Source organism: Dama dama, chromosome 26 (genome assembly GCF_033118175.1).
Source record: "Dama dama isolate Ldn47 chromosome 26, ASM3311817v1, whole genome shotgun sequence".
NCBI classification, from domain to species: Eukaryota; Metazoa; Chordata; class Mammalia; order Artiodactyla; family Cervidae; genus Dama; species Dama dama.
Window position 1 is genome coordinate 35,343,872 of NC_083706.1, and position 13,734 is coordinate 35,357,605.

The 13,734-nt window shown below is 42.9% G+C and overlaps 1 protein-coding gene across 11 annotated transcripts in view; it reads right to left on the minus strand.

The window, feature by feature from the left end:
- The window catches only part of ADAT2 (adenosine deaminase tRNA specific 2), a 52,730-nt gene that overhangs the window by 31,792 nt on the left and 7,204 nt on the right, over positions 1-13,734 (minus strand). For 8 of the 11 annotated variants that reach the window (XR_009690697.1, XR_009690692.1, XR_009690696.1 and 5 more), the window contains 2 exons: positions 5,073-5,177; positions 2,033-2,183 (listed from right to left, as the gene is read on the minus strand). Coding sequence is in view for 2 of the 11 variants with exons in the window: in XM_061130354.1 (XP_060986337.1) it covers positions 2,033-2,183; positions 5,073-5,177 (256 nt within the window). In the remaining 9 variants the exon portion in view is untranslated. Of the gene's footprint in view, positions 1-2,032; positions 5,178-13,734 lie in introns of all 11 variants that reach the window. The other 3 variants (XR_009690694.1, XR_009690695.1, XR_009690693.1) reach the window with 2 other exon arrangements.

A 13,734-nucleotide genomic window follows, 5' to 3' on the forward strand; every position in this document is an offset into this window, starting at 1 on the left:
AATGGAGTGGAGACTGAATGTGTATTTGCTAAATGCTCGCAGCCTGGTGCTCTCTCTGGCCTCTCCTAAAGGAGGTATTTTGGAATCACTAGAGAATTGGAGCCAGAAGGGAGGCAGGAATTTAATCCAGAGATTTTCACCTCTTCAAAATAACAGATTTTTCCTCTGTTCTTTCCTCAAGCAAATATAACTGTGGCCCAGAATGAGAGTGAAAGTGAAGTCGCTCAGTCGTGTCCGTTTCTTTGCGACCCCTTGGACTATAGTCCACCAGGCTCCTCCATCCATGGGATTTTCCAGGCAAGAATACTGGAGTGGGTTGCCATTTCCTTCTCCAGTGGCCCAGAATAAACCAGACTAAAACGGAGCCACTCTGGATGGCACGATGGGCAGAGAGTTTACAAAGTGGAAACTCTATCACACTCAAAGCCCTCTCTATTATTTTTAGTGATTAAATGATTCACACCCACATACCAAAATGGACATGAGTTTGAGCAAGTTCCGGGAGATGGTGAAGGACAGGGAAGCCTGGCGTGCTGCAGTCCATGGGGTCGTAAAGAATCAGACACGACTGAGTGACGTAACAGCAACAACCAAAATAAATACATAAGAATATGCTAGCATGAGAGTCAACAGCTAATTGCTGAATTATCAAACAAGTTTTAAAAAGATCTGTAGAGGCTAACTTGCTATATTCAGTATTTGTGTCACTTATTTTGTGAAAGACACAATTTGAAGAGCTATAACTGTATCAACTTCCCATTTAACCGTTTACAGTTCTTGGGGTCCAACATCACTGCGGATGGTGACTGCAGTCATGAAATTAAAAGACACTTGCTACTTGGAAGAAAAGCTATGATGAACCTAGACAACATATTAAAAAACAGAGACATCACTTTGCTGTCAAAGGTCCATATAATCAAAGCTATGGTTTTTCCAATAGTCATGTATGGAGGTGAGAGTTGGACCATAAGGAAGGTTGAGCGCCAAAGAATTGATGCTTTCAAAGTGTGGTGCTGGAGAAGCCTTTTGAGAGTCCCTTGGACTGCAAGGCGATCAAATCTGTCAATTCTAAAGGAAACCAACCCTGAATATTCATTGGAAGAATTGATGGTGAAGCTGAAACTCCAATACTTTGGCCACCTGATGTGAATAGCTAACTCACTAGAAAAGACCTTGATACTGGGAAAGATTGAGGGCAGGAGGAGAAGGGGATGACAGAGGGTGAGATGGTTGGATGGCACCAATGACTCAACAGACAAGAGTCTGAGCAAACTCCGGGAGACAGTGAAGGACAGGGAAGCCTGGCGTGCTGCAGTCCATGGGGCCTCAAAGAGTCAGACACGACTGAGCCACTGAACAGCAACATAGTATCATAAGTACTTTCACTTTGTATTTACTTCTGACTTACAATTTTTCAAGCCTTCTACATAATAGGTATTCATGGCAAAAATAAACAATAAAAACTTATAAACAGAGAAAGAGAAATTTTTAAGTCACCTGTAATCTGTTCACCAAAGGCAAAATAGGTGCGTGTTCTTCAGGTCTTTTCTTATGTACACTGTTAAAGAGTCTGATTTATGTTCTGTCTTTACCTGACAGTTTAAGTTAGCTTGAAGCGTTTCTTGCTCTCACTTACTTGTTATAGTTTATTGATATTAAAAAAAAAAAGACTTCATTATTCAAAAACCTTTCTTAAAAAATGTTTTGGCCAAGGAACACTGTATTGTGTAAAGTACAAATTCCAAAAGTTGTTTCCTAATTCTGTGTTCACATAGTAGAATCTTTTTTGGTTTTTGACATTGTCTGGACTTTTTTGTTTTACACTGATGCCTTTGACTTTTTTTTTTAATTGAACTATAATTGCTTTATAAGGCTGTGGTGGTTTCTGCCGTACAACACCGTGAATCAGCTATATGTATGCATATAAGCTCCGCCCCCTGGTGGGAGGAGCCTCCCTCCCGCCCCTCAGATGTATACATATAAGCTCCGCCCCCTGGTGGGAGCCCGAGACGAGTACGAAGTCAAAGGATACTCATCAGGCGGAGAGCAGCCGCGCACATGATACACGGCTCCACGGTGACGTACAGCACCGTGTGTTCAAACACTTCGGAAGGACTCTTGCCGCGTCGACGGCACCAGTCTAGGGCCTGATCAATGGCCACCATTTCGGCGTGTCGAGTCGCCTGGAAAGAGAGCTGCCTGCACTGACCTCCTTGGCTACATGTAACAGTATTTGACAAATATTCCAAAGTAAATATGAGAGGCCGGCCTATGGTTTCTGCAAACATTTCAGCAAATAAAGGTTTCAGGACACCCTTAGCAGCTGACAGTGTATTTCCTAGTTCAAGTACCAGAGCCTTGCCGACAAAAGATACCTAATCTGAGATGTCACAGGAATTAGTGCTCTATTTTTAGTTAAGTAGCTAAGTACTTTAGGGGACACTCTTTCAATTAAAATACCAGAGAGATAAGTCTCAAATAAAAAAAGATGTCTGTGGTTCCTGAATATTTCCAAGGAATCTGAAATTTTCATAAGCACGTGCTTTAGGTTCAAATATGTTTTCAAGACTGTCACTCACCTTACTCTAAACAAATCTATATTTAGAATGTCATCACTGGGATATCATCACTTAACATTTTCTCTGGGATAAAATCTTATATACTGGCAGATTCTAGAGAGAAGCAGAGGTTTGGTGTCAGTTTCAGATACCTTATGGGAGCAGTAGAGTATAGGAGAAATGCATAAAATTTGAAATCAACCATACTTCAGTCTAAATCCCGACTGTGACATTACTAATTGTATAGCTTTGGGCAAGTTACATAGCTTTTCCAAGCCTTAGTTTCCCCAAATGTAATTCTGATATCTACATCTCATAAAGTGATATGAATTATATGCAGCACAGTCACACATAACACTATAAATGTACTCTGCTATGTGGCAACTATTTATAGTATTCATGATAATCATGTTTATCAATAAACTTACACTTAGTGGCGACTATGTACAAGCCACTGAACTAAACTCTGTGGGGAAAAAAGTCTCTGTCCTCCAGAAGCATAAAATGCAGTGGGGCAAACAGAAAGGTGTTCATTTACCTGTGGGAAGTGCTGGCACAGTGGCCAAGGGGCCATGGAAGCCAGAGGCAGATGGGAACCCTGCTGGCCCAGAATGATAAACTCAGAGCTGGAAGGTTCTTTGCCAAAGAGGTTCCCCCACCTGACTGCATACCAGAACGAACTGGGGAGCTTAAAAATAAAGCAAAGTTCCTCCAACTCGGGTGCTTTTTAGAAATCAGGTTCAGAATTACTGAATCAAATGTCCTCATAGTTCTCAAGAAATAATCACTGACCTAAATCATCTCAATCAACTCTTTTACTGCTGAAGAACCAGAAGCTAAGTAAGGTATGTTAGGAGGTTACTAAAGACACACAGCTGGGTGAGGTGATGGCGGTGGTGACGGCAGGTTAGTGGTAGCAGAGCCAAAAGTAGGACTTGTCTTCTCTTTTGGGGTCAAGAGTCTTTCTATACTCTGATTGTAGGGTAACCTTCTATAGAGCACAGAATACAAAAAATAAATCCAGGTTAATTTCAAGATGTGGAAGAAACTCAGGTCACTGGGGGTTTAGACAGATGTTGCTAGGACATCCGACTTTCTCATGTTAAAGATACTGTACTGAAAAAATAGGGAGATACGACAATTATTTAAAGCACAAAATTCTACTCCCGAATAAGTATCTGTAGATTCACTAATTGGTGTACTATGGCTTATTGGGCTTTCCACGTGGCTCAGACGGTAAAGAATCTGCCAGCAATGCAGGAGACCCAGGTTTGACCCCTGGGTCAGGAAGATCCCCTGGAGAAGTAAAGGGCAATTCACTCCAGTATTCTTGCCTGGAGAATTCCATGGATAGAGGAGCCTGGCAGGCTACATTCCATGCAGTTGTAAAGAGTTGGAAACGACTGAGTGACTAACACACATACACAAACATGGCTTATTACATATCTTACGGGCATCTTGATGTCCACCTAACAATTGTTTTGTAAATTTGGGTTCCTGTTTTGCTTGTGTTTCACTCAATCTGAGTTTTCTTGTTGATAGGTGTGATGAATGAACTTGAGAGTCCTCATAGCATCCCCAGCTTGTTCTCTGGCTCCCAAGTAAGATCAAAGTCAACGTGAGAGGTGTTAAGATTATAAGCTATCCTTGAGTCCCCTGGGCACTTCTTATAATCCTAAAACTTAAGATTTCATTTCTACTCACTGTAACACGCTGTGGTGATACCACAATTCAACAAGTGTTTCCTCAATTCATAACTTCTCAACCTAGCCACAATAAAGTCACGAAAGCTTTTAACGTGTACCTGTAGGTTCAGAGACAGCAGGTGGTGGAGACTGTACTCCACCAAATTACCTGATATAGGAATAGCTTTCTTTATACAATCCTTTTATATCTCCACAGCTATCAATTGAGGGTGACTTTTTAATTGACTAGGAGGAACACAATAATTAAAGGTACTACACACCCAAGAATACTGGAGTGGGTAGCCTATCCCTTCTCCAGCAGATCACCCCAACCCAGGAATCAAACCGGGGTCTCCTGCATTGCAGGCAGATTCTTTACCAACTAAGCTACCAGGGAAGCCTCACTGAAGGATACAATATGAGCTAAATTGATATGTCTTATAAAGTAGAATTTCCAGATATTACATTTTCTTAAAATGGAGATGGACTCATTTCTTCTCATGTCCATCAGAGATGGACACTCTGATGTAATAAAACCCCTCTTGGGTTTTACTCGTGTTAAAGTAAAGCTCTATGAAATGGAAAATCAGACCCAAAGAATTTACTGCTTCATTACATTTTTCTGAATTATCCAAAAATTTGAAAGTCAGTATGGATCACTTTTTATAATCAGAAAAAAAAAGACATTTTAAAAGGTTTCAGGAAACTGTCCTTCCACTGATGGTCACCGAACTCTACACAAATTCATCTTGCCACTAACCACGAGAAATCCATTCCACGTCTACCATCACTGTCATATGTTTGCAATTATACTATTCAACTCACATACATTTTTGGTTTGATTAACTTCATTTCTCCCCTTCCCCACAACTTCATTGTTGTAGACCATAAGGCAGCCAACAGGAACTTCAGTATTGTCTAGGGCATCTTTGGCCTGAAAGACAAAGTGGAAAATCTAACATGTGATGTTCAATACTCGAAAAGACAAGAGAAACAGGCAGCCTGAGGAGTACACACATGAACAAACATCAGAGCAAGGAAACGCAGCTCAGTTTTCCCTTTTCTAAAACATACTTCAGTATTCAGTGCCTTTCTTCTCTGTTGTGTCTGTATTGAGAGAGACTCAAGAACAAATCCCCATCATAGGTCCTGAGCTCCCTGAATTTTTCTTTTATTGGAAGCAGAACTGATCAAAGACTACTTTTGACCCTTGTTCTTCTATTGCCAGGGGTGTTGGAGAAGGCTCTTGAGAGTCCCTTGAACAGCAAGGAGATCAAACCAGTCAATCCTAAAGGAAATCAGTTCTAGATATTCATTGGAAGGACTGATGCTGAAGCTGAAACTCCAATCCTTTGGCCACCTGATGTGAAGAACTGGCTCATTGGAAAAGACCCTGATGCTGGGAAAGACTGAAGGCAGGAGGAGAAGGGGACAACAGAGGATGAGATGGTTGGATGGCATCACTGACTCAAAGGACATGAGTTTGAGCAAGCTCTGGGAGTTGGTGATGGACAGGGAAGCCTGGCGTGCTGCAGTCCATGGGGTCACAAAGAGTCAGACATGACTGAGCTATTGAACTGAACTGAACTATGCACTTTTTTCTGACAGAGTACAGGCTTCTCAGGTGACACAGTGGTAAAGAAGCTGCCTGCCAACCAATGCAGGAGATGCGGGTTCAATCCCTCGGTTGGAAAGATCCTCTCGAAGAGGGCATGGCAATTCACTCCAGTATTCTTGCCTGGAGGACCCCATGGACAGAGGAGCCTAATGGGCTATAGGGTCACAAAGAGTCAGACATGACTGAAGCGAATCAGCACAGCTCAGCACATATGTATTTGTAAACAGGTAGAAGAATTAGTAACATTTATAAGTCTTTTATTAAAATTCTTTCTTTGTTGAAATTCCACTTGCTTAATCTTTTTGATGCTTTAAAAATCACAGAAAACATCCCCTGGAGTTCCAACAGCATCAGGGTGACCAGACCGCATATCTCCCTGTGCCCACAATCTCTGTTCTAAGTGAGATAATAATGGCTTTGGAGCACTCTATACAAAACTGGCACAACCATTTTGGAAAACATTTTAGAAGTTTCTTTAAGAAGTAAACACACATGTGTGCTAAAGTCGCCTCAGTCGTGTCTGACCCTTTGCAACCCTATGGACCATGGCCTTCCAGGCTCCTCAGTCCACGGGATTCTCCGGGCAAGAATAGTGGAGTGGGTTGCTATTTCCTTCTCCATGGGATCTTTCCGACCCAGGGATCAAACATGCATCTCTTATATCTCCTGCACTAGTGGGCAGGTTGTTTACCACCTAGAAAACCCCAAGAAGTAAACCTACATAGAGCCTATGAACATCTAGTTTATTCCACTCCTAAGTATTTACTTAAGAGAATGTGTCCAGCAAAAAGAGACAAACAAACCTTGTAAAAGAATGTTCATAACAGCTTGATTCATAATAGCCAAACACAGGAAATAGCAGAGATGTCCATCAACAAAAGAACTGTAAACAAACCATGGAATACTACTCAGCAATGAAAGAGAAACAAACTACTGATACAGACAACAACGTGGATGAATCTCAGACATGCTAAGGTAAAAGAAATCAAACACAAAAGCGCACACACTATATGATTCCCTTCAAGGGAAGGACTAGAACACACTAAACTATGATGAAAGTAATTGCAACAGTGGTTCCATCATGAACAGGGATGTGTAGCTTGATTGGAAAGGGACACAAGGAAATCTGGGGAGGTGAAAACTTTATCGTGATAAGGGTGTGGCTTATATAGATGTCTGCATCATTCAGAACTGAATGAACAATACATTTAAGACCTGTGCATCTCACTGTATGTGAAGTATGCGTGCATGCATGCTAAGTCACTTCAGTCGTGTTTGACTCTGTGTGACCCCATGGACTGTAGCCTGCCAGGCTCCTCTGTTCATGGGATTCTCCAGGCAAGAACACTGGAGTGGGTTGCCATGCTGTCCTCCAGGGGATCTTCCTGACCCAGGGATCAAACCCGCGGCTCCCGCACTGCAAGTGGGTTCTTTACTGCTGAGGCACAAGGGAAACCCATGTGAGATATATCTCAACTGAAAAATACAAATGAGAAAAGTAAGTTTAGGCACAGTTCTGCCACCATCCCAGGGATGGTAAACCAATCATTATAGTTGCAGAGTCACCCCTTCATCACCAGCTGTCCATTTTTCTTCCAGCCCTATGGTTGAGGGAATGGGCTTCCCTGCCGTCTCAGCAGTAAAAGAATCTGCCTGCAATGCAGGAGATGCGGGTTTGATTCCTGGGTCGGGAAGATCCCCTGGAGATGAAAATGGCAACCCACTCTGGTATTCTTGCCTGGAGAATCCCATGGGCAGAGGAGCCTGGTGGGCTACAGTCCATGGAGTCACAAAGAGTCAGACATGACTTAGCGATTAAACCACCATTGGTGGCTGAAGGAGCTCCAGCAGTTCTGGGGCCCAGGACCGCTAAGGAATACTTCTTCAGGCAGAGAGCAAAAACAGACAGGTTACTTTCGGGATGCCCTGACACCACAGGTGAGAGAGAAACTGAAACATGGACTAGTGTGCAGTCATTTCCAGCTCACTATGGTTTAAAGAGCCCAAGTATAGCTGTTTCTAGAAAGGCATAGCATTTCCTGTTTGGGCAGCCTGGAAGACACCCTAGAAGCCTACATTCCTATTGAAGCAGAGGCATTTACCACAGGGCATATAAAGTGCCAAGCTGAAGGCTTTGCTGAAAACAGTGTGTTCTGTCTCCTGCACTAGCCTCCTGCTCCCAGCAATAACCCTATCATGGGGCTAGCGTGGGTTCCTTAGCTGCTTCAAACATGTTCAACTGACACTTTTCACTTGGCCAACAGTGGTGAAAGGAGAGGCACGTTGTGGGAGCATGTGATACTTCTCTTGCATCCGAAGTAGTGGGATAAAGCTGGGGCCAGGAGAGACGGAAGGAGACAGTATCTGAAGCCGGAAGACCACGTTCTTCAGAACTGGGTCATGTACTACCCATGGGCTAGTTCTGTCCCAGTTCTGTAAAAACAGTTAAAGCATACCCAGTTTGTGCAAAGTTTGAATGACTGCAGAGTTCCAAGGTTTGGTGCATATATACAAATAAATATACGAATGCACCATAGGTTACTACAGGAAGAAAAGCTGGGAGGAGGACTGACATGTGGGGAGGGAGGAGACAGCAAGAACCAGCACAGTTAAGACAATCGTCACACAGAGAATGAAAGTTAAAATAAGTTCAGGATGACACATAAGCTGGGGTGCACAAGAGAGACAAATCATGTGCTCATCCATCAAATATCTCTCGAGGGTCTTGAGATAGGAAAGTTATCCTGGATTATTAGGTGGCCCCAAGTGCAATCATAACTGTCCTTATGAGAGACGTGGAGAGAGATTTGACACATAAAGTAGAAAGCAATGGGACAATGGAAGCAGAGAGATTTGAAGATGCTACGCTGTTGGCTTTGAAGATGGGGGAAGGAGCCATGAACCAAGCAAGGACTGTCACATTAGAAGCTGGAAAAAGCAAGGAAATATATTCTCCTCTAGGGCCTCCAGAAGGCGCACAGCCCTGCTGACACATTGGTTTGGGGGGCAGTGAAACAAGAGTGGGCTTCTGGCCTCTAGAACCATAGGAGAATAAACCTATGCTGCTCTAAGCCACCAAGTGTGCGGGCATTTGTTACCGAAGCCAGAGAAAACTAATACATCCTGTTAAGAGGAAGAAAAGATAAGCTAAAACAGGAAGAAAGTATTTATAAACCACATATTTAAGGGGACTCTTGAGAGTCCCTTGGACAGCGAGAGCAAACCTGTCAACCCTAAAGGAAATCAACCCTAATATTCACTGGAAGGACTGATGCTGAAGCTGAAGCTCCAATACTTTGGCCACCTGAAGCAAAGAGGCCACTCGTCGGAAAAGACCCGCATGCTGGGAAAGACTGAAGGCAAAAGGGAAAGGGGAGTGACAGAGGATGAGCTGGTTAGATAGTATCACTGACTCAAGTAACATGAATTTGAGCAAACTTCAGGAGATAGTGAAGGACAGAGGAGGCTGGTGTGCGGCAGCCCACGGAGTCACAAAGTTCAGTTCAGTCGCTCAGTTGCGTCTGACTCTTTGCGACCCCATTGACTGCAGCACGCCAGGCTTCCCTGTCCATCACCAACTCCAGGAGTTTACTCAAACTCATGTCCACTGAGTCAGTGATGCCATCCAACCATCTCATCCTCTGTCATCCCCTTCTCCTCCTGCCTTCAGTCTTTCCCAGCATCAGTGTCTTTTCAAATGAGTCAGTTCTTCGCATCAGGTGGCCAAAGTATTGGAGTTTCAGCTTCACCATCAGTCCTTCCAATGAATATTCAGGACTGATTTTCTTTAGGACTGAATGGTTGGATCTCCTTGCAGTCCAAAGGACTCTCAAGAATCTTCTCCAACACCACAGTTCAAAAGCATCAATTCTTCAGCGCTCAGCTTTCTTTATAGTCCAGCTCTCACATCCATACGTGAGTACTGGAAAAACCATAGCTTTAACTAGACGGACTTTTGTTGGCAAAGTAATGTCTCTACTTTTTAATATGCTCTCTAGGCTGGTCATAGCTTTTCTTCCAAGGAGCAAGCGTCTTTTAATTTCATGGCTGGGTCACAAAGAGTCGGACACAATTTAGTGACTGAATAACAACATATTCAATAACAGTCTAGATCTGGATTATGAAAAAAAAATGCTCAAAATTCAACAGTTTAAAAAAATTGTTAGAAAATGGGCAAAAGATATTAAAAAGCATTTTATCAAAGATGGCATACAGATGGCAAATAAGTATATGAAAAGATGGATACATCATTAACCATTAGGGAATGCAAATTAAAACCACAATGAGATATCACTACACACTTACCAGAATGGCTAAAAGAAAAAGTATTAACAACAGATGCCAGTGAAGCAGAGAAACAGGATCTCATATATTGCTGGCAGGAATGTAAAATTGTTAGAGCCACCCTGGGAGATGGTTTGGCAGTTCCTTAAAGAGCTAAACATGCACTTAACATATGACCCAATGATTGTACTCTGGGCATTTGTTTACCCAGGGAAATGAAATCTTATGTTCATACAATAACACAATTTCATATATAGACATGAATGTTCAATGAAATTTTACTCTTAGCCCAAAACTGGAAATGACCCAAATGCCCTTCAAGGGTGGTGTGGTTAAACAAAGTGCATTACATTCACCCATGGAAAACTACACAGCAATGAAAAGAAATCAGCTATTAATTGACTCAAGGAAATTATGTTGAGTGGGGGAAAAAAAATCCCAAAAGGTGACATATTCAATTATACCTTATTCCCAAATGACCAAAGTATAGGTATGGAGAACAGATTAGTGACTGCTGGGGTTTAGGGTGTGGAAAGGATGGTGACCATAAAGGGGTAGCATAAGGGAGCCTTGTGGTGATGGAGAAGTTCTAGTGGTGATCAAACAAAATAGGTAACAAAACTGCACTCAACTATGCATACACAGATGCACACACAGGTGTACATACATAAAGCTGACGAAATGTGAACAAGCGCTGCAGACTGGGTTAATGTTATATTCCTGGCTGTGATATTTCACTACAGTTATGCAATATGTTACCACTAGAGGAAACTAGGGGAAGGGAATTGGGGCCTTCTCTGTATACTGTGTTGCAACTTTCTGTGAATTTGTAATTATTTTAAAATGAAACATTAAAAAAAAAGAAAAGGTGGAATAAACCAGAAGGTTCTTACAAGGGCAATTAAGGAGAGATGCCTACTGAGGCAGGAGGAAAACCAGGAGTGTCTGGGGTTATAGGAGATCCAAGGAAAATACTGGGCCAAGAAGGAAGGGTCAGTTTGGGTGGGGTGGAGGAAATGAAAACCAGTGGCCTGAAGAGGGGCTTATGTGTAAGTGACATTTCTAGTTTCTATTACAACAGACTGGTGTGTCTGTATGTCAAGTGTTCTGATTCTGAGCTTGCAAATAATAAAGAGCTGAGAGCTGGTTGAAAAGCTCCCCCTGATGTAGGACTAGTTCAGGCACCTTATTCATTCATGTACTTTATAACCCTGTGCGACTGGTTTGTGATTTCCCCATTTTACAGATGAGGAGACTGAGCCATGGGAAGGTTACGGGATCAGTCCCTGTGCGAGGCTGGGCCTAGAGCCCAGGCAATCTGGATCCATCCACTCACTTGTTCAACAAACCTCTCTGGGGCACCTGCCTGGTTCCTGGGTTCTTAGCCGCAGCTCTGCCTCTAATGTCTACTCCGGTCACCACTGACCAGCTACTTTACTGGTGCTTGGGTTCTTAGCAGCGCTAGTTCAAGGGACTAAAGGAAAGGGGACGTTTAGCAGGAGAGTGAGACATAGAAAGTTCAAAGAAAAACAAAGTAAACAAACACGGGGGCCACGTGACAAAGATTATCTGTAAACCTATCTGCAGAAGAGCTCTCTACGTGAGGCTACTTGTTCATTTCAAACATGCAGGAGAGGATCCAAGAGCCGAGGGAAGGAGGGAGAAGGTGGCAGGCAGAGGCAAACCCAAGCTGCCCGGTGGCGTTCCTGCCACATCCTGACTTATTCACCTGGAAAACAGCCAGGGCCACACTCAGGCCCCCAGAGAGGGGATGAGACTTGGGCCTTTCATTCTTTCCTTCGGATTTTCTCATTTCCTCCAAGAAAATGATCTGCTTTTAACTCTACTTCCCACTCTATGCTATCTTCCTGTTTCGTTTTAGTGAAAATGCCTTCCACTGCTGTCCCAATTAGAGAGAAAGCATGAGTGACAGAAGGACTTGAAGAGGGCAAATAATGCTGTTGATGAGGAATGGCCTAAGCTGAAGGTGAGGGGTGGGGTGAGCAGGTGGAATGGTGAATGAGCGAGGAGGTGGTGAGAGCAACCTCAAAACCCCACGGAACCGAGCCACGTGTATATACGCATATATCAAATACATATATTTGCTTTGCTGCCAAGTTCAAAATAGATTTAATTACACTGAAAAGACTTTTTAATCCCTCCCATCTTGTATGTTCCAACATTCCCACCACCTCTTCTGCCAAGTCTGATCGTTTTATTATAAATGCACAAAAGATTAGGCAAAACGGCTCTGAATTGTACCTATGTAGGTTTTCAACCACCTCATCTTTTTTGAGAGGCTCAGTTACTATTTAAAATGGTGATTTTGTCTTTCATAAGTTAATAAGTTACCAAGGTTCAAAACTGAAGAATGAAATCTCTCTTCTCACTGGCTCAAACACTGGTCCCTACTCCAAGTGTCTTTGATGTCATTTCTTTTGCTCTTCATATGTCATCTCCTGCACTCTAGGCAGGGTCCACCTGCTACAGATAAAGACAACTCTAGGACGGAAGAGACTCTGCAGTTTCTCTAAAGCCATCCTTCCTACAAACTACTTCCTAGTGATGCGGCGGTTAACAGGAGGGGAGAGGGGGTCAGAGGGCATAGACTCTTGAAGAGTACCCAAGTATATCTCCTACAAAAGAAAAAAGAAAATTGGAGGAAAAGACAATTTGGCCAGGACAACTCTTAGGTAGAAAATGATAATGTTCAAAAGGTCAAAGGACACTAGAGCTATTACTGCTCATAACTCTGAGAAGCTCTGTTCTCCTGTAACACACTAAACTTCTCCACCTGGCACCAAGAGCCTCCCAGCCATCACCCATGCTCCCCACCAGCCAACTGAGTCAGCCGAACCTTTCATTATCCTTCCAGGTCCTTTGACCTTAAACTTCTTGGAGCCCCTCTGAGAATCTGGTGAAAGTTACGGACACTCCCATGAAAAAGGCACAAGCAGGTGACATTTTTACACACAGCATCAGAGTTTATAGATTCCTCCTAAAACTTGAGCCCTGGTTAGGAAGTCCTGTTCCAGACAGATAAGTGGATCCCCTCCTAACCCAAGACCAAGTCTTAGGTTGGTGATTCCTCCAACCCAAGGATGACTCCTTGGGTTCATCTTGATGATTCCTCCCCTTGAGAACCCGTCTCTTCTTTTCCACTCACCTACATCCTATTTCCCTTTTTCAAGTTAAGAAAGCATCATGTAATTTCACTCAACTAACTTGCTCAGGACTTTGTCACCTATTATCTGATAGCATTTTATGTCTGCCTCTTATTTTGGACCCTGGACTTGCTACTATTAACTTATTCATTTGTGCATGGCTTAATTTCATCAATTAAACAGCATGCTCCTGGGGGGAAGCACTAGATCCAAGCACTAGCAAACCTGTTCTGCTCACCTTTGCAGGCCAAGTACATAGCACAAGGCCTAACACAAAGACACATTTAATCACACTACATTTGATACAATGGATGTGTCTGTGCTTGATTTATGAATTTCCCTCAGACATGCCATAATCTTATACTAATACTAGGTGCCCAGAAAAAGCAACTATAATACATGATTTATTCCAGAAACCTTGCAAC